Source organism: Myotis brandtii, unplaced genomic scaffold (assembly GCF_000412655.1).
Source record: "Myotis brandtii unplaced genomic scaffold, ASM41265v1 scaffold365, whole genome shotgun sequence".
In the NCBI taxonomy this organism is placed as follows: Eukaryota; Metazoa; Chordata; class Mammalia; order Chiroptera; family Vespertilionidae; genus Myotis; species Myotis brandtii.
The window spans coordinates 19425-41058 of NW_005364031.1; the positions used below are offsets into that span (position 1 = coordinate 19425).

Genomic DNA, 21634 nt, shown 5'->3' on the forward strand with positions numbered 1-21634 from the left:
TTCCTTCCTTCCTTCCTTCCTTCCTTCCTTCCTTCCTTCCTTCCTTCCTTCCTTCCTTCCTTCCTTCCTTCCTTCCTTCCTTCCTTCCTTCCTTCCTTCCTTCCTTCCTTCCTTCCTTCCTTCCTTCCTTCCTTCCTTCCTTCCTTCCTTCCTTCCTTCCTTCCTTCCTTCCTTCCTTCCTTCCTTCCTTCCAACAAAGATCTATGGAGGATTGTTTTCTTTCTTTCTTTTAAATCTTAGGTGCTCTTTGGAGAGAATGGAATAACAACATATCAAAGTGGTTACAAAGCATCATTCCCTCTTCAAGTAAAATCCAGTAACCAAGATGTAACCTCATTTCCTCATAAATGTTTGACTGAAATAGTAACTTTCACTGACAATGTTTAGGACATAAAGTGTATCACAGAATGGGTAATCCCAATGTTTCCCATGAAGTAAGCTTTTGGAGGGGTTTTTGCCTTTTTAACTCTTATCCCTCTATCATTCGATATAAGTAGAAACAGAGTACTGAATAAATTATATTAACTACTAATACTCATTGGAACTTAAAAACACCATCTTTTATCCAAAAATTTAAAAGGGCTATACAGAAACTATCACAAATTTACATAAAAAGAAGCTGAAGCATGAGAAATAACATATTATTTCCCTGTAAAGCAGGCTATATAATGAGACAAGGGACTTCACTTCCAGTCCCTTAAACTAAGCAGGACACAGTCTGAATGACTAGCTATAGTTTTACTGAATTTATAAGGATTAAAAAAAAGGAATGCAGGGTAAATACAAAATAAAATTTTTGTAAACAATTCTTAGACTATACCCAATGAAGAATGTTTAATGAAGCAGTTGAGTCACAGCTCTTAAGACACAAAACAGTATTACAACTCAAAATCAAATATGTACTCATTGGCTAGATATATTCGTCGGAATATAAGCGCTGCCAGTGCCAAAGTCAAGATGACAATCAGTACAGCAGATCCGCCATGATCAGTGTGGTTGTCTCTGGGCTGCAGGCCCTGGATGACATCTGGTGAACTGGACGACCTTCTTTGACTCTGCTGCTGGGCCCTGCGCTGTCGAGGACTCATGGAGGTATTCTTAGCTACAGGTGGGGCAGGTGGTTGAAGGGATTCTCCTGAGGGGTTCTGGACTGCATACTAGAAAATTTTAAGAAATTTTATTTGAAATTGGCAAAGAATATTTATACATTACCTATTATCTATTCAAGAGTATAAAGAATCATAGAGCACTAAACACGATTGAGGGCAAAACTACCAAGAATTATCTAATTGTTGAGACTATTACCCTTTTGAGTAAGCCAGCAATATTACATATTCCAATTACTCAACAAATGGAAGAGGAATTTACTAGAAAAAATAAGACAAGGACAGAGTTAACCCATATTCTCCATAGACAGCTTTCTATACTCCCTCAGCTGTAACTCCAACAGAATTTGCTAGGCATTTGTAACCTCCCTTCTTTAGGAGAGTCAAGGAGAGAAGCAATTTGATTTCCACTTTCTGCTTGAAAATTTGCCATTCTAAATGGCAAAAAAGACAACCCTCAACAGTGTGCCTCTTTAAATATTATCTGACTATGTCAACATGCTTCCATCAACAATCATAGAACATGGAAAATAATTTCAAACCATATGTTCTTCACAGCAATATTGTTGTAAAAATTAGGTGTGGTTTTCCAACCAGGCTTATCCTTTCTCACAATTCTTGTCAAATGAATTGAACACAGGTCTAGAAGAACCCTTTACTGCATGTTTGAATTGTGTTACTTTATGTGATATCAAGAGTTCCTTAGGTATGTACTGAGAAAAATGTGGAGGTAGTTGTGGGAGATTCGATGTACCTTCTACTTTGGTACACTAGTTGCTCCTCATAAAATACTGGATGTCAAATGCCTTCTATCTTTACTGACTGCTGCATCAAAGAAAGCATAACCACAATGTGGTACCAACTGAGTCAAAATCTTAATTATAGCTTATAGACAAGAAAGCTCTTTAATATGAATTCCATTTTATTTCTATAGATACTTTAACTCTACCTGTAACAACCCAGTGGCCTTTAATTCTCTTATTGAAAACAAGTATATACTGATTATATTAGTGTCCATACACATTCTTTCAAATAAAAAAGAATGCATGTTTTATTCAGAATAACTTTAAAAACTGAGCAAATATAAAATATTTTAAATACGTTCCATCAGAGAAAAACTTAATATTTAGAAGAAAAAAGAACTGAATAATGTAACTCAAATACTTTTTTAGAAAGGTACAAGGATGGGCTTTGTGCTGGCAACAGCTATAAACATTAGGGGGAAAAATTGCTCATCTCAGTTACCTGCAGAAGAAATTACATTTTAAATCTGACATTCATCTCAGCATTAAAAGGCTTAAATAATCTATATTTCTTAAAACTATCCTTTGGAAGCACTCAAATGTAGTGACGCATAACACAGCAGTAGAAAAGAACTACTGAATTTGAGTTAAAAATATGTTAGTACTAATAGTGAATTAAACTGCATGAACTTGGACTTCCATACTCCACAACTCCCAGATATAATCTGCTCACTGAAGAGAGCAGATACACCAGTGATTGCGAACCTATGACACCCGTGTCAGAGGTGACACGCAAACTCATTTTTTTGGTTGATATTTCTTTGTTAAATGGCATTTAAATATATAAAATAAATATTAAAAAATATGTCTTTGTTTTACTATGGTTGCAAATATCAAAAAATTTCTATATGTGACACGGCACCAGAGTTAAGTTAGGGTTTTTCAAAATGCTGACACGCCGAGCTCAAAAGGTTCACCATCACTGAGATACACAAAGCTGCAGCATTTTATGAGGTCTTACATTGTCCTAGGCGTCATGTAGTGACTTAATAATACTCAGTGAGTTGAACTGAGTTACAGTTGCCAATAAAACATTCTATTTGAAATCTGCCATTCTTTCAATTGCTCAGGCAAGATAAAAGTATCTGATAGAGCAAAAGTACTAAAGCAGTGGTTCTCAACCTGTGGGTCGCGACCCCTTTGGGGGTCGAACGACCCTTTCACAGGGGTCGCCTAAGACCATCGGAAAACACATATATAATTACATATTGTTTTTGTGATTAATCACTATGCTTTAATTATTTTCAATTTGTAACAATGAAAATACATGCTGCATATCAGATATTTACATGACGATTCATAACAGTAGCAAAATTAGTTATGAAGTAGCAACAAAAATAATTTTATGGTTGGGAGTCACCACAACATGAGGAACTGTATTAAAGGGTCGCAGCATTAGGAAGGTTGAGAACCACTGCACTAAAGGCTTATAAAGGAAGATGGGTTGTTAAGGAAAATAAAAAACATGAGGTCCTATCAATCCGGAAAGTAGCACAAGAGATTGACTCAGCTTAAAGGTTTTATTTTATACTAGAGGTCCGGTGCACGAATTCGTGCACCAGAGGGGTCCCTCGGCCTGGCTTCTGGGATCGGCCAAAACTGGCTCTCTGACATCCCCCAAGGGGTCCCAGATTGCGAGAGGGCACAGGCCAGGCTGGGGGACCCCACTGGTGCACGATCGGGGCCAGGGAGGGATGCAGGAGGTTGGCCAGCCAGGAAGGGACTGCAGGAGGGCTCCAAGGTGTGTCCGGCCTGTCTCACTCAATCCTGATCAGCCAGACCCCAGCAGCAAGCTAACCTACTGGTCAGAGTGTCTGCCTCCTGGTAGTCAGTGCACGTCATAGTGAGTGGTTGGGCGGCCTTAGCATATCATTAGCATATTACACTTTCATTGAACGGAAGATCGAACGACTGGACACTTAGCATATTAGGCTTTTATTATATAGATATGTTATTATTTTCCATTAGTTTGAGGGGAAAACATTTTACCTGACTAAAATAGACATGGGCATTGTACCTGCCCATATACCTGACTAAATAGAAAACCTTATCATTATTAGGAAAGCTCTACCACTTTGTAAACATGTGACACTAAACAAGTCATTTAATCTCAGCTCCCACATCTGTGCAATGAGGCTAATATTCAATTCAGTAGTTGTGAGGATTAAACAGGATAATGATATAAAGTGCTTAGGATAAACAATTGCTTAGTAAATATTAGTTATTATTAACATCATTACTATTAATATATTCCTTTGGAGATACCAGATTTAGGCTTAAAAAAAGTCATGACTTAGAATAGCTGTTTGGACCTTTATACATATGATTAATATAGTTAGAACAACAATCCCTTAAAACATTGACTTTAGGTCATATTTTAGTACATGTACTTAATGGAAATATTTATATAGATATACTATTTTAATTAGGTTCTATATTTTCTGTTACATTTTAGATAATAACTGACTAAAAGCTAGTGCTACAGTGTTATAAATTTCTAAAATTTCTATTTAAAATAATCACATCAAGGAAAAACTGTAACCTGATCCTGAGAACCTAGTTTATTTAGAGTTGAAGAACTAATTGGACTAAATTTTTGCAGTTCATATTGAACTGCCAGATGGAGAATCAAGTGGACTTTAGCATTTTCAAAATGCTTTAAGATTGGTGGTAGGACTTCTAAATCCTTGCTGTTTGCCTAAACTTGTTCAAACATATATCACAGAATAGTTTCCATCTTCTGAAGCAACCATTTCTAGAAAGGTGGACGAATGTGATGTTTTATTTAATTTAATTAAATTCAAATATTTTTTAAAAAGCACAGGCACAGATAAATCACATAAATTTTTCTATAATAACCTGGAATAATCATCATATGAAGAGTTTTGTGTTTGCTCTTTACTACAAACTGGAATGGCTTATTCAGAACCTCAATCTTTTGGAAAAGGGAAAAATTTGACAGACTGGAAGAACATAAAACTACTATCAGTATTTTTCCTATTTCTACATGGCTAAAAAATATGCATGAACAAGCAACAGATGGCCTAATGCTATCTGCTGTATTTAGACTTTCGGCAATCTCTCGCCCCCTCAAAGCTAAAAACAGCTTATCTGGAATTTGATGTGTAACATCTCAGTGAATTATATTACACTTGCATGTAAAGCAGCCACCTGAGCCAAAACCAGGTTTCAGTTACCTCCATAGTAATCAAATCATATAATCACACTGAGATTTGTATGTAAATGTAATTAAAAGCTTAACTCACAAATTGTAGACAATTTATTGCTTGTATTTTAACCAGAATTGGTATCTATGAAATAAGTCTAAGTTTTATGTACTTTAAAATAAAAATGAAAAAAAACAATTGTACTTATAACATTATTTATGCTAATTTACTTAAAACTTCTTGATTTCTTTACCTGTACTCCTAGATTTCCAAGTACTAATCCTAAAATTTGTTTATTTAATCAACAACTATATATTTACCACCTACTATATACATGGCACTATGCTAGGCTTTGCGGACACAATCCTGATCCTCAAGGAACTTATTCCAATTGTAATTTATTTTATAATTAACTATTAGACAATAGTTAATTATAAAATAAATTACAATTGGAATAAGTATAACTAGAATATGCAACAGGGAAACTTGACACAGATTTAAAATAAACTAAAGATAAATGTAAACACATCATAAATATTAGGAGATTGTCCTTATAGGTGAAACAAAGATTACCACCTTCCTCTCTGTATAATAGGATGTGGGTTGTTTTTTTTTCTTTTCGTTGTTGTTAATCCTCATCAGAGGATATTTCTTCCATTGATTTTTAGAGAGTGGAAGGGAGGAAAGGAGGGAGGGAGGGAGAGAGAGAGTGAGAGAAACATTGATGTGAGAGAGATACACTGGCTGCCGCCCACACTTGCCCTGACAGGGGTGGGGATTGAACTTGCAACCCAGGTACATGCCCTTGACCAGGAGTGGAACCCACTGACCCTTTGGTGCTTAGGCCAATGCTCTAACCACTGAGAACACTAGCCAGGGCTTTTTTTTTTTTTTTACTAAAAAACTATTTATGAAATAAAGAAAACAATTTCAATTTTGAAGATGAAAAAACATACACTGACTAAATAAATTCATTATATTCCTCTACAATTTATAAAATCACATGGAGATCATGTAAAAACAATTTAACTCTCAACATACATTTTTTTCTTGTAGTACTCCCTTCTCCAGTCCTCCAAGTAGTTCTTCCTTCCAAGCAGCCTCTCCCCTGCTTTCTCCAATCTACTTCTCTGCCATCTCACTCTCTCCATAGGAGAGAGCCACTCAACACTATTTAGTCACACTTTACAGTAAGTTATTCCTGAACAAAGGGTAAATCTGATTTGCCCAGTTTCTATTCTAATTTTCCTCACCTTCTAAAACCTCTGAAAACTGGAGGGATAATAGAAATTTGGCTACTCCATCAAACAACCTGTTACCAAAAAAAAAAAAAAAAAAAAAAAAAAAACCACCCAAAAGACGGTTCATCTTACTATATAAAGTCCCCATAATCCTAATTATTTAGCAACAATTCAGTCACACATTTTCTTAATCAGTTTCTCTAATGACATAAGCCCTCCTACCCCCCGCCCCAAATTTAGAAAATAGATCAGGGCACAACTAACAACAGCCATAGCATTCAATATTTTGTTCAATAATTATTTATTGGACACTAACTATGCATAAGGCAGCACTGTCCAGTAGAACTTTGTGCAATGATGATAATGTTCGATATCTGTGCTGTCCAATATGGTAGCCATTAGGAAAGAAGGCCCCAGCCGGCAGCCAATATGGAAGGCCCTGATCAACCCTAATCACCGGCCAGGCCTAGGGACCCTACCTTTGCACGAATTTCATGCACCAGGCCTCTAGTTCAAATATATATTTAGATAGCCACATTGGCTAGTAGCTACTACATTGGACAGAGCAGGTCTAAGGTAAATCTTTTGCTCCAAAGACAGCCTATTTAGAAAGTGGTTAATGTATGTATATTGCTTTATTCTGACTGTAGCACTATATTAAAACTAACTTTTCAGAGAAATCATAGAATTCTGGACGGACAATAGAACTTAAAATTATTTAGCCCAACCCCATTTAACAAAAAAAGAAAGCCCAGAAAGTATGAATAACTTGCTCAAGAAAACAAAATTCATTAGAGGGAGAGCTGGGCTAGTATCCAAAATAATCAGATATTTCCTCTAGGGATCTCCATTCCTATTGCAAATAATGATAATGGTATAGATATATACATATGTAAAAGACAAGAACCATACCGATGTACTTGCTGTAGCACCCTGGAATGTGGTAGGCATATTGTCCTGTAAATCATTTAGTGAAAAAGGGTGGTTTAAGTCCGACTCAGCAATAGTCTTTCCAGATGAATTGACTTCTGCCTATAAAAAAGGTAACACCCAAGAGCGGTATTATAAAAGGGAATATACAAACCAACCCACAACCTACCTAAATTCCCTTTCTTAGATTTATTTTAATTGGTACTTTAATGTCAATATCAATCAGTTAAGTGTTGAGAACTCATGTGTCCAACACTATGCTAGATATTACAGAAAGACCCACAGACATTCCCTGTTCAGGGAGATGTTACTTGGTGAGAGACAAAACTAACACCCACGGTTCAATCCACAATTTCAAAAATCTCTAAACACTGAAGTATTTTGTAATTTTCAGGCAAAGCCTGACATGTGAGGCTATTAACAGTCTTTATTCCACGTTGGTGTAGATATTCCCAGGTTTGCTGATGAAATATTTATGAATTTGATTATGGGGTACTGCCCCAGGTCTCAATGAGTGTTAATATATGGTATATGTTTGATATTTTCTAAAATCTGAAATTCTGAAGTAGAAAACACATCTGGCCCTAAGATTTTCAGAGAAGCAATTTTATATACAATAGGAATCTTCAGAAGGAAGAATTGTAACCAACACTTATTAAGCACCTCCTCTTTCAGGCACAATAAAACAGAAAGAAAAATTTCTCCAAAAACTGGACCTTAGAAGGACAGACAGGATGTAGAGAGGTAGAGAAGAGGGACAGGTAACATGTTGCTTAATGCAGGCTGACATTATTTTATGGAGCTAATTAAACTATAGAAGTATTTATATGTTTGGGTAAAATATATGTGAAAAAAAAGGTTATAAGGGAGATATGCCAAAATAATAGCAGCACTTATTTTGGGGGGCTGGGATTATATAATTGTTATTTTCTAATTGCTTATCTATATTTTCTATAATAATAGCTAACACTTATTAAGCACCAGGGACAGTTATAAATGCAATACATTAAAGTTAAGTATTAACTCACTTAATCCTCGTAAGAATCCCACAAGATAATTACCATACTGTTAATATTTACAGGTGAGTAAAAAGCATGAAGGGTCTAAGTAATGTGTCTGATGTCCTACTACTACTAAGCAGCAAAGCTGGGATTTGAACCCTGGCATTGTATACTAGAGTCCAAACTTTTTTTTTTTTATTGTCTACAGTTTTACATGTCTCCTTTTTCCCCAATTGACAGCCCCCCCACAGAGTCCAAACTTTTAACCACTAATTATAATGCCTTTGTGAATGTATTAGTTTTGTGATAAAATTATTTGTAAAAACATTATTGCACTAGAACTAAATTAGTTTATTTCTGAAAGTAAATAAAAGGGCTACAAAATTTAAATTTATTTATCCATTTAGAGTACCTTAAAACTGATTTGTCTAGCCAGTTCCTTGGCTTCTTGGTCAGCCTTGCTTGAATCACTTCCAGATTTTAAAGGCAGCAGGACATCCTTCATGGTGCAGCCACATGCCTCACAACAGAAATCTTGTGATCTGGTAGGAAATAATTTTTTTGATGAGTACAAATCAAATAGTGAATATTAATTCAAGACATTAAAACAATGAATGATTAAATTTAAAAGAAAAGAACACCGGATAATTCCATATCACATTTACCTATATGTAAAATAGACAATTATAGTTATGAGACATACACGCAAGTTAGGTTGGTATAAACATTTCACATCAATTATATCTCAATATTTTAAAAATCTAACATTAAACTACGGAGTTAGATTTCATTATTTTCCTAATATACTCTCTAAAGAAAACTAAGCTATAGATTTATATGACAAAAAATATAAACTGTTTAACTACCTGTCCTCAAAATCACATATAACAAGCCTATGTTAAGCCTGTGAAAAAGTCCACTAAAAAGCTCAAATTATTTTTAGCAGAAACATATATAAAGAAGCCAATTAAAAATAGAATTTATAGCCCAGCCGGTGTAGCTCAGTAGTTGAGCATTAACCTATGAACTGGGAGGTCATGGTTCGATTCCCAGCCAGGGCACATGCCTGGGTTGTGGGCTCAATCCCCAGTAGGGGGCGTGCAGGAGGCAGCCGATCAATGATTCTCTCTCATCATTGATGTTTCTATCTCTCTCCCTTCCTCTCTGAAATCAATAAAAATATATATTTAAAAAAAAATAGAATTTACAGGTATTTCCAGGGGAATAAAAACCTCACAAATCCTATTAATCTAAATAGCAGTACAACTTGAAAAGCAAAAAAACTCGTGGAATATCCAGACTGAAATTTATCACTGATTATATTAGGTAGATACTTAATCTGTTAACTAGACTTTCCTAAGATTTCTTTGTTTTTCTATGTTTTCATTTCCTCCTCTGTATTCCAGATATAGCCAAAAAGTGCCTAAAACTCACAAGAGTGCTGAGGATTTATATGACCAGAAATAAGTATGTTATGTATCTTATATAAAAATATGTATTATTACATTGCTGAACTTCCTTTTAAAAACTGTATTATTATAGCCCGGCTGGTGTGGCTCAATGGTTGAGTGTCAACCCAGGAACCAAAAAGTTACCAGTTGGAGTCCTGCTCAGGGCACATGCCCAGGATGCGGACTAGATTCCTAGTAGGGGGCATGAAGTAGGCAGCCAAGCGATGATATTTGTCTCTCATCGATGTTTCTATCTCTATTTCTCTCCCTTCCTCTCTCTAAAAATCAATAAGACCATATTTTTAAAAAACTATTTTACTGTACATCTAGGTCAATGTAATAAAATCCTTAGGTCTTGAAGAACATGGTACTTAAATTTATTGAACAGCTTCATGAAAATAAAATATATGTCAAAGTACTATTAATATAGTATTTATTGATGAATATATTTTTTTTTGTTTCACCAGAAGCGGCACTGCTATCCATACCCTTTAGAGCAGCAATCGCCAACCTTTCAGACCTCACGGACCAACAGTTGGCAACCGCTGCTTTAGAGAATCAATTATATCCCAAAATCTGCCTTAAAATGTGTCCACTTTTGTTATTTATATTTTTTAATTGATTTCAGAGAGGAAAGTACAAGGAGAAAGAAACGCAAATGATGAGAATCACTCATCAGCTGCCTCGTGCACGCCTTCTCCTGGGGATCGAACCTGAAAGCCAGGCATGTGACTTGACTGGGAATGGAACCACGACCTCCTGGTTTACAGGTTGATGCTCAACTACTGAGCCACATCAGCCAGGCAAAATGTGTCCACTTTAAAAAATATATATTTTTTAATTGATTTCAGAGAGAAAGGAAGAGGGAGAGAGAGAAACATCAATGATGAGAGAGAATCATTGATCGGCTGCCTCCTGAGCACCCCACACTGGGGATCAAGCCCACAACCTGGGCCTGTGCCCTGACCGGGAAAAGAACCATGACCTCCAGGTTCATAGGTCGATGGTCAACCACTGAGCCACATTGGCTGGGCATAAACTGTGTCCACTTTTAACTGAGAAGTCAGATGAAAATTAAAGGAAAATGTTTATTTTGAATATATTAGTCTATCCAGAAAAATAGTAATTTACCATGGTTAAATGCAAAATCTGGTTTTTAAAAAGCCTCTAATACAGACTAAGAACCTAGAATATAAACACTGACAAGTCTAGAACAAAAAAAAAACTAATTCTTTTTTTATCTGTTCATGAACTAGATAAAAGTATCAAGACAGAAAGCCAATATAAAAAAATCAAACAAATGTCATGTATTCAAAGTACATATTATAATTTGTGAATAGTAGCTGCAAGTAAGGTATATGCCCACAACTTGAGAATAAGATTTAAAAAGATACCAAGGAGTCTTCCAAATCTTCCAAACACTAAGATCTCTTTGATTTAACAAACATGTGTAGAGGGCCTATTCCAGGCTGTTCCAGAGTAAGATATACTATAGGTGGGCAAAAGTAAGTTTATAGTTGTTCGTATGAAAAATAATAATTAATAAATAATAATACAAAAACAAACTTCCACATCCTTACAACTGTAAACCTACTTTTGCCCACCCCTGTATAATTTAATTCATAAAATATGTTTGAAGAGTGGTAGGCAGCCAAGTCCAGAACAAGAAAATGATCAAGACTGGCCAGCATGGTTCAGTGGTTGAACCAGGAGGTTACGGTTCAATTCCCAGTCAAAGCACATGCCCAGGTTGCGGGCATGATCCCCAGTAGGGGGCATACAGGAGGCAGCAATCAATGATTCTCTCTCATCATTGATGTTTCTATCTCTCCCTCTTCCTTCCTCTCTGAAATATATATTTTTTTAAAAAATGATCAAAATCTAGAATTAGTCTTAGCACTACTCAAAGAAGAGAATACTCTAAATCTAATAACTAATCCAGGTTATATAGACAGAATGTACCTGGGAAAAACAGAAAGCAATACCAATGGGAAATGACAACTTAATAAAATCTCATTTTCTTTTTCCAGATCATTTATTGAGCCACTTGCTATGAGCCAGGTACTATAGATACAAACATGGAAAAGTGGATTTCCTTCAGCTCTCAAGAAGTTTTTAATCTTGTGAAAAGCTACATAAAAAAATGGCTCTGGTTCTTTTCCATAAAAAAATGGCTCTAGTTCTTTTCCATCTTTATTACTGTCTAAGTGGAGATGAATGACCTGTCCTATTTTATAGGAGAAGATATCTCCCACTGTAGGTTGATATTAACTACTTTCTATAATCAATTCTTTAGACTCAGGTGAACACTGAGTAAACTGGTACAACTGAATTTCTAAAATAGCAAAACTAAGGCTAGAACCTATAGCAAAGGTAACTCACAAAGTAAGAGGCAGAGCCTGTTTCCTAATAGCCATTTTCCAGAATAATATTTGGGTCTTAACAAAGAATGAAATGCAAAACTTACTTTTTGGCAAGTGCTCTTCTTTCCTCAGGTGTGTAATCTAGAGAACCTATGGCTCCTTCTCCTTTTGTTGGCATAAACCCAATGATGGCTAACAATGCTGTTCTTACTGAAATAAAAAGTAAACATCAATCTAAATTGCTTTGTAAAAGGAACCGGTTTACTCTGAAAAGAGAAAAAAAGACAGTCTTTCACTGAAGAGGTACAGGTTAGGAGGGTTGTAGTAAAATGATGGCCAAAATCTAGACAAGAAAAAGCATTTTTATTATTTATTAAATAATAAAATTATCAAAAACAGCTTCAATCTCAAGAAGGTATTATACTTTATAATTATGAATTGACTACAGTTATATAAGATATATTCACTTTAAATTAGTACTCACTACTCCATGAAGGCTGCCAAGTTTCAGGATGATGTCCTGAGATGCTCAAACAGATTTTCTTGCCTACTTCAAATCGTCCATTAGCCTTAGGAATAAATAAGGCATTTAAAAATTTTAGATGTGTTTAATGTTTTAGACTTTATAAGTATAAATATTTTTACATAAAAATAAATTTTAAAGATAATTTTTAAAAAATGTAATCTCTAAGGGGATACAGATTTTTGTCCTCTAATTGACACTCCACAAATATTTGTTGGATTCTAAGTGAATAATATAAACTATTTTTAGAAGTTGAAGCACTTTTTTGAAATTGAATTACACAACTGAAATCTAAATAACTGATAAAGATGTCCTGATGTCCTCCTATGTGCCTAGTATTCTAGGCTCTGTGAAGAATCTAAAATAGAAGACGTACAGAGACTGGGATAAAACGTAAGGATTTGATATCATCTTCTAGATATTGGTGAGGAAGGCTCTGAGGTGGGAGTGATTTTCAGAATGATGATACAATTTCATAAGAGAGGAACACAAAGTAGAAAGATCAGAGATAATAATTTCAGCTTTGGACATGAATCTATTTTCTTGGGAGAAGAGCTACTGATGTCCAGCAGGCAGGTAGAATTATAGACATGGTGATAGCAGAAGAGGATATACATCTTTGGTACCTGACTTTAGAGAGGTGATTACTAAAGCCATTTCATAGAAAATCAAAACCGTTGAAGTCTGAACTTGTAGAATATCCATACTTAGGGAAAGGGGAAGGAGAAGAGGCATGAATTAGAATATATGTTTCATATGGTCAGAGAATTTGACTTATTCTCTGTCGCACCCACAGAGTGAATGACATGTGTTTAATGATTATTTGTTGAATGAAGGTTGGAAAAGAGAGGAACATTTTCAAAAGAGAGGAAGTGAACCAGAAAAAGCAAATATTGAAAACCAGGAGGATACGATTGATTCTCAGCCACTGTGCTAAATATGAACGATACCATTGGTTAACTCTTGAAATATTTCAATATTTCTGTACCTACTGGTGAAAAGCTGCTACTCCAACTACCCACCCCACCAGTTTCCCCATGCACCAGCCCCTCCCCATAGACCACTTGGCTCTCACCATGATCTAGCAAAAAAAAGTGACTCCTAACACATTGGGCCCCTCCAAGACCCTGCTTCAACCCTACTGCCAGCATTACTGATTCTAAATATCATCTAATATTTGTTAAGCAACCTCTATATATGAGGAACTTTATAAAGTGTGATTATATTTACCATATACAACCCTTTTGACAGATGAGAAAACTAAATTTCAAAGAGACTATGTAACCTGCCTGTGGTGTAACAGAAATAGCACTGGTCAGAATCCAGGTCTACTGGCTCTAAACTAATGCTCTTTTCACTACATCAAATATAGGTAAAAAGCAGCATTAACTTGGTATTTATTAATTAGTACCTTTTCTTTCACTATTTGCTACCCCGTGAGCGTCAGGTTTAACTTAGATGGAATAGGATAAAGACTGAGAAGAGACAGTGGGATTTCTCAAACTGGTCTTTGAGATTAGTGCTGTGAGCGTGTGTGGAAACCAGACTGCAGCAAGCCAAGCTAGAGTAAAAGATGCCTTGAAGGCTAGCAAAGAAAAAACAGAACAATACATAGAGTAGTGAGCAGAGATAAAGAAAGGTGTTTATATTTAGTTTTTGCTTTTTTTTCAAGGTTGGGGGTAATCAAACACACTTGTAAATAAAAGGAAATGAGGGAAGGAAAGCTTAACAATTAAGAGAGGAATTTACTGTTGGAACATGTCTCAGGAAAAAGAAGAAAAAATTAATCATTTTGCTTCACATGGAGATAAAATATGTGGATGTAGAAAGAAATTCTAAGGTATAAGTAATAATATAGCAATCATTTATTGAGGACTCTGTCACTTCTATTTTAAGAGCTACACATGAAAAATGAGAGTTTAAATGGAGATGATGTGATTAAGAGGTACAATAACATTAACAATCCTTTACTGAGTACTTACCATGTGCCAGATACTGTGCCTAGCATTTTGCATACATTAATTCACTGAATTCTAACAACCATACTATGGTAATTATACATTCATTAGCATTAAGAATTCCTATAACCCTGGCCCGGTAGCTCAGTTGGTTACAGCATCATCCCAATATGCTAAGGTTGGTGTTCAATTCCCTGTCAGGGCACATATAAGAATAAACCAATGAATGCATACATAAGTGGAACAATATCTCCTTCTCCCCCCATCTCTCTCAACAATAAAAATAAATAATTCCTATAAATTATTTTTTTTGGGGGGGGGGGAGATTATAGTACCAAGACCTGGTTCCCAAAAGCAGCCACTTTACTTCTTTTTTAAAACCTTTTTTAAAAATAATATTTTTGGAGAGAGGGAGAGAGAGAAACATTGATGTGAGAGCAAAACATCAATCCGCTGCCTCCTGCACGCCCCCTACCAGGGATAGAGCCCACAACCCGGGCATGTGCCCTGACTGGGAATCGAACTGGTAAGCTTTCAGTGCACAGGAAAATGACCAACCAACGGAGCCACACCGGCCAGGGCCTACTTTATTTCTTAATAAAAATGAGTATGTTGACCATATTTTGCAGCCACCATGAAGAGTTAAACCACAAGCATTTCAAAAAGCCAAGAATCCTTACCGTTAGAAGAATAATGCTTGGTGGTTTCATGGGATACTCTGGTGGTAGTACTATTCGTCCATGATAAACTCCTCCATCAAAATCAGAATCTGGGGGCCCTCTAACTGTGAAGTGCCATTCAAAAAGATTATCCTGAACAAAAACAATAACCAACAAGACATCAGTAATATTAAAGTTTGACCATTTTAATTAAATGACTATTAGAAATATTATTGGGTGAGAAAAAGGGTCAACTGTATAATCAAATAATTAATAAAAATTTGGATTATTTTAACAAACCCACTGTCATGCTCCCCAACCGCCTCTTCCTGTTCCCATATGAAGGCACGTAGCAAATATTTAAGGACTAATGTTTAAGGACTAATTTTAATCTTTTAAAATTAACCCTTAAAGATACCTAAACACTTACTTATAAGGTTAATAATATTAATACATATGCTAACAACATCTTAGTTACCAAGTACTTTACATTTTGCAAACTGTGCATACATTATTACATTTTATTCTCACTATTACCATGGAAACCAGACTAAGCATATTTAAAAACCCTCCTTTTACAGATAAGAAGACGAAGAGAGTTAGAGATGTTTATACAAAAAGCCCAGACTAGCTGCAGAGATCCCTCAAGGGGCCAGGTCTTCCAAACTGTAAAAAGCATTGGGTTCTTTCCACTTCCCCTCCCTCATATTCAAGACCTAAAACCAATTTAGCATCTGAGACCCATTCTATAGAGGCCAGAAATCTGCTTCTTGTAAAATGTCTGATTCTGAATGGCTAATGGGACATTAGCCATTCAGGAAATACTCGGAGTAAAATATACTAATAAACCACATCAAACACATCTGTAATGAATCAAAGCAATGAAAAAACAATTTTAAGGAATTTGTTTAAAATATTAAAATCCGTATGTAGAAGATGGAGACAGAAACTAACCTCCAAAGGTTGTGCATGATAATGATCTGTTGGATCTTTCAATTCTGCCGCTTCTTTCATTAAACGTTTAACAGCTAAAATAAAATTCATAAGATAAAGACATTTAAAATATACTTTACCAAGTGATTAAGTCAGAGTTACAACCTAATGAAAAAGTTTCTCCTTTAACAAAACATGTATAGAGAGGACTGGCTCCACTGAGTGTATAATAAAGTTTTAATTAGGATAATAGTAATCATTGGAGGAGGAGAGGAAATGGTAGGTAGGCATTAGGAGAGTTATGTATTAAATATACAGGTAAGTCTGATAGAGACACTTCTTATTTAGTAAGTACTTATATATACTTCCTATGTGATAGCACTCAAACAATCCTCAAAACATTGCTATGAGGTAGAAAATCCCTATTTTCCAGACTAAGAAACTTGTCCACGGTCACACAACTAGTAAATGACAGCTGAAATTCCAACACAGACAATACAACTCTACCATGCTAAAATGTCTATATTAACAAAAAATGTGCCCTCTGGAACTCATGCTCATGAACAGTAACCCCTTCCCCCCATTTTTTTAACCTCTTGGGACTTTCCACCCAATATCTTGTATTAACTTAATGGGACTGTCTCCAGAGGTCACTTTATTCCATAGCCCTAATTGATTTCCTTTTTTGAAATGATTCTTCACTTCAATTAAAACTTATAACTAATATCTGAAAGAAAGATAATAGGAATTAGGCAAGTGGGTATAAATAGGCAGAGGAAACAATAAAAGTAAAATGTGTGGAGGCATTGGATGGAAAGTTATCAGAAGAGATTAAGAATCAACTCCCACACAATATTATAATGCAGTATGTATCATGTCTTTTGCATAAAATTTCATTTTAGCCCTGGCCTTTGTGGCTCATTTGGTTGGAGCATCATCCTGTGCACCAAAGGGTCATGGATTTGATTCCCAGTCAGGGCAGATACCCAGGTTGTGAGTTCGATCCTTGGTCGGGGTATATCTAGGAGGCAACTGATTGATTTTTCTCACATCAATATTTCTCTCTCTCTCCTACTCCTCCCTCACCTTTCTTCTCCCTTTGAAAACAATAAAAACATGTCCTTGGGTAAGGATTAAAAAAACAAACAAAGTTCTTAAGTCACTACTTTATTCCATAATAATAATTACTTATTTTTTGTATTTATTTTTGGTTTTTGTTTGTTAATCCTCACCCAGGGATATTTTTCCACTGATTTTTTAGAAAGTGTGGAAGGAAGGGGAAGAGACATTCACATGACCAGATGGGCCTGGGGATCGTGCACCAAGGGACGTTCCCTTGACCGGGAAATGAACCTGAGATCCTTCAGTCCAAAGGCTGATGCTCTAACCACTGAGAATGTGGCTAAGACCCATAATAACATTCTTTTCCATCCCCTACTCTGAACTAGGCCCCTGTGGGAAGAGACTTTGTTCACTTGATCATCAAATTACTAAACTCATACTAGATGCTATATCTACAACCAAAATAAAATAATTTCTGTTATCAAGGAGCTTATAGTCTGGGGGGGAATACAAAACAGCATAATAAATGCTGTATTAGAAACATGTACATATTGAAACACTCTTCCCGGAAGTTCTAGACACCCCACTTCTCTCTACTCCAGACCTTCCTACATACTGGTTCCTCAACTTGCAATGCTGCTCCCACCCCTATCCTCCACCTCATCATCTAGACTGGTTCCCACCAAACCTTTAAGTAACTTCCTCAGGGAGGTGTCTGTGACACCTTCCCTTGTCCACCCATGTGGCCAGATAAAAAATCCCTGAGGAGTTCTGGGAATTATCAAGCTATTATCAAGTTAATTAGTTTGGCTGCTGTAAGCAATCAAAGATGCCAAGGAGACTGTTTTTCCTTCATTCCTTATCAGCTAGCTGAATAATGGCTAAATTGACACGGTCAGATTTTATGCCATTTCAGTTAGAGAGAAGATAATAAACACCCAATAGTACCTGGATATTAGGAGAGATATATGAAAGGATCAGAAATGCTACAACAATGCATTTAAAGGAACAATCAAACATTTGCTTAATAACTAAACATGTTGCTTTTATTAGTTCATAGGCCACATAGGCACATACCATGTGAGAGCTAAAGCCACACAGTCAAATAGAAAGTGAGGTTAGTCTAGTGTTTTCATAATCTATTTTTTCTGAAATAGCATATATTATCAATGCCTTAGTGAAAAAGAGCATCGACTCTGGAATTAGAACTGGATTAAAATACTGGCTCTGATTCCTTAGGCCTTAATCATTAGACAAATCAATCTTATTCTGCTTCAATGTTTACATCTGTCAAATGGGAGTCAACAATTTCTTCACATATTTCTTCTTGCCTTTTCACCCATCCCTTTTCCCCAGATCACAAGTTATTAAGGTCAGAAATAAATTGGAATATAAGGTGCTCTCAATTCTGTTTCAAAATCAGGCCTTGAGCATATGTCGTTGGCCACATGACATGGCTACCTGGCTCCCAAGGAGAAATGTCACTGCTATAGAATAGTCAAGATTCAAAGTACTGACTGGCAACTAAGGCTAGAGCATAGTCTGTCACTCCTGATACTCCATCTCTTGCCACCTCTTGGCTACAGAGAAAAGTTTTCCCCCATCTGCTCCTCTCTTATCTCTTTGCAAGATTATTCAATTCTCCTATCATGGTGAGATAAGATGTTCCAGAAAAGGGAAGGGGGATGGCTTGGCTGCTTTTGTTCTTTCTTTTCATGGAGGCCACAAGATCACTCGGGATCCAAGCTCTAGGCTCCATAGGCCTAGGCATTTGCATTCTGCACATGCCCAGGCTAACTCACTGGGTTTATTTTGTGGTTTGGAGACAAAGCTCCAGCTAAGGGGATCTTTTACAGGTTACTATCTCTCATGCATCTATTTATTTTAGAAAGCAAATATCCTGATATCATCAATCCCCAAAGCATGGGTAAAATGGAAAAGAGGCACGTGTACTGAGGATGTAAACCCACTGTCATGCTCCCCAACCGCCTCTTCCTGTTCCCATATGAAGGCACGTAGCAAATATTTAAGGACTAATGTTTCTGCCCAGAAAGACCCTATAAATGTATCCATTCAATAAACATTTAAAGAATACATATCTGAGCAATGGAAAAAAGAAGAATGACCAGGACTTGCTTCTTGCCTTCAAAGAGTTCACAGTGAGAAAGACATGAAAACAATTACAAACACTGACCAAGTATATACAAATATAGGGACCACCTTAGACTGCCTACAGGAGCTGGACAAGACTGAACCTTAAAGAAGCATAAACAATTACTAGGACTTTCACACAGATTAAAGGGAGGATATTCCAAGCAGAGGTTCCAACAGGGACCAAGGCATATAGGTGAGAAGAGCTGTTCTATCTGGAGACACTCGGGCAAATGGATAGATGGTGAAAATGCAAAGGAGCATAGGAGTGGTAGCAGTTCAGGCTGGTGAGAAAAGCAAACATCAAATCATGAGCAGCCCTATAGGCCAAGCAAAACAATTTACTTTGAATTGTATCCACAACTATCAATAAGCTACTGAAAACTTCTCAATTTGAATAGTGATCTAATCAGGTTTTATTTTGTTTTGTTTTAATTGATCTGGTGGCAGTAGTGACTGGTTAGATATATGTGTGTTTGCATGTATTGGCACCCATGCTCAAATGCGTGTGTGTGAGAGAGTTTTAGGGTAGGGGGTAAAGAAGTAGACCATGAGATCAAAGATCACTCCCCTGGACACTTGGGTGCTGTCAATCCCTGGGATAAGGAATATTAAGGTGAGGTGCAAGTTTGGGGGAGGAGAGAAAACTGGTAAGTTTGGTGTTTATACTATTAGATATTTTTTTGGTCTGTGGGAAATTTGGATGAAGATATTAAATCACCAGTAAGTTGTATTTATCTGCAGCCTAGGAGAAGGATCTGAACTGAACATTAAAGCTTGAGAATGATCAGCATGGAGGTGCAGCTGACGCCAAGGGCAAGGACAGGATAACGCCTAGGTTTCTGATAGAGGCCGTACCAGTCTCTTATACATACATCAGCCCCTACTGAAGAAAACTGCCACAGGAGGGTCTTTACACATCGGTCTCCCTATTTTGTACTCTGACACCTTACTACCTTAGCCAGAGCAGACCCAAAAAAGAATCAGGGAGCTTGATCCAGAGGCGACTACTGAGAGGACTTAGGAGGTGGCCCCACACAAGTCCATTCATAAAGAAATGTTTTCCCACCTATAAAATGAACCAACTTACTATCCACATGCTAGCACACTGGCTCTTAACCAGTTATCTATATTGTCTCAATTGTCCTATCATACTTCTAAGACAACTAACTCCACGTGAGAGAGAAAAAGGATTATATCTATTGCAGTGTTCTTACTTCCTTCCACATAGGCATTACTCTAAAAATATCCCAGGACTGAGAATTAAACAAAGGAAGGACGTACTTTCATTAAGCCTCCTAGCGTTTTCAATAAGTCCCCTATCTTAGTAAATTCACCTTCTCCATGAACTCTAAATGATCCACACAATAACAACAACAAAAAGATGTTTTTTAAAAAAAAATCCTGTCTAGAACAGTAACATCACCGTTGAGGAAATGAAACAAAAAAGAGGAAGCAGTTTATCACACAGCTAGAAGCATGCTGGGCCCAAACTCAAGCCTGCTGGCAATAGGTCCTATTCTCTGGAAACGGACAAAATTCTGGAGAGTATTAAATGCTTACCATCCTCTCAGGGATGATGACGTATACAACTGGGCAATCTGACAACAATCTCCATTCCAAACTGCACTGTCGTCTCTGGACATTTCACCAAGCACCTCGGTGCCCTGAGGAACCTGGTACCATGTGACCAAGGAGTCACCAGACGTTTTTACCCCTCCCCCCGTTTTATATAAATCCACCACAGCCTAAAGATCTTAACCATCTAAGCTTAACACGAAGCTTTCTTTCCCTCTCCCTTGGACCTTCCTTCCCCCCTCCTGACATCCTGAAGAGGTGGGTGGAGCAGGGAGGCTGTCAACCCGCTGCAATGGGACTGCGCCACAGCCTGCATCAGGCTTTTCAGGGCTCTGGGCCCCGCCCCCGCGTGTTGCGGCCCATTCTGCATACGTATTTGCTCACCTAAGAACATTTCTTCGCTTGGCAGCACCCAAGTTACCAAAGCTCTGTTCAATCACTATCCTCACCCTTTTCTGGAGTCTTTGCAAATCCTTAAGTATTTTTGGAAGAAAAAAAAACGAAACAAAACAGAAAGCAGTAAGGGTTGGTCAAACAAACCATTCCTGATATTAAGATGACCATTTAGATCATCCGAACTGATCATGTAGATAATCTGAATTTTCTCCCTCCTGACAAAATTATCACCGTAGGGCCCTGACCGGTTTGGCTCAGTTAGAGCGTCGGCCTGCGGACTCAAGGGTCCCGGGTTCGATTCCGGTCAAGGGC

The 21634-nt window shown here is 36.8% G+C and overlaps 1 protein-coding gene across 3 annotated transcripts; it reads right to left on the reverse strand.

The window, feature by feature from the left end:
- Positions 1-453: 453 nt before the first annotated feature.
- On the reverse strand, positions 454-21418 carry UBE2J1 (ubiquitin-conjugating enzyme E2, J1). Of its 3 annotated transcripts, none has more exons than XM_005872080.2 (8): positions 21311-21417; positions 16157-16230; positions 15224-15355; positions 12547-12631; positions 12167-12272; positions 8661-8790; positions 7230-7349; positions 454-1157 (listed from the first exon to the last, which is right to left on the reverse strand). In XM_005872080.2, the coding sequence occupies exons 1-8, from the start codon at positions 21318-21320 to the stop codon at positions 879-881; spliced, it is 936 nt and encodes a 311-aa protein (XP_005872142.1). In that variant the 5' UTR covers positions 21321-21417; the 3' UTR covers positions 454-878. The 3 variants fall into 3 exon arrangements, with proteins under 3 accessions (XP_005872142.1, XP_005872143.1, XP_014399955.1); XM_005872081.2 differs by lacking the exon at positions 21311-21417 and adding an exon at positions 20912-21000; XM_014544469.1 differs by lacking the exon at positions 15224-15355 and having other exon boundaries at positions 21311-21418.
- Between the last annotated feature and the right edge of the window lie 216 nt (positions 21419-21634).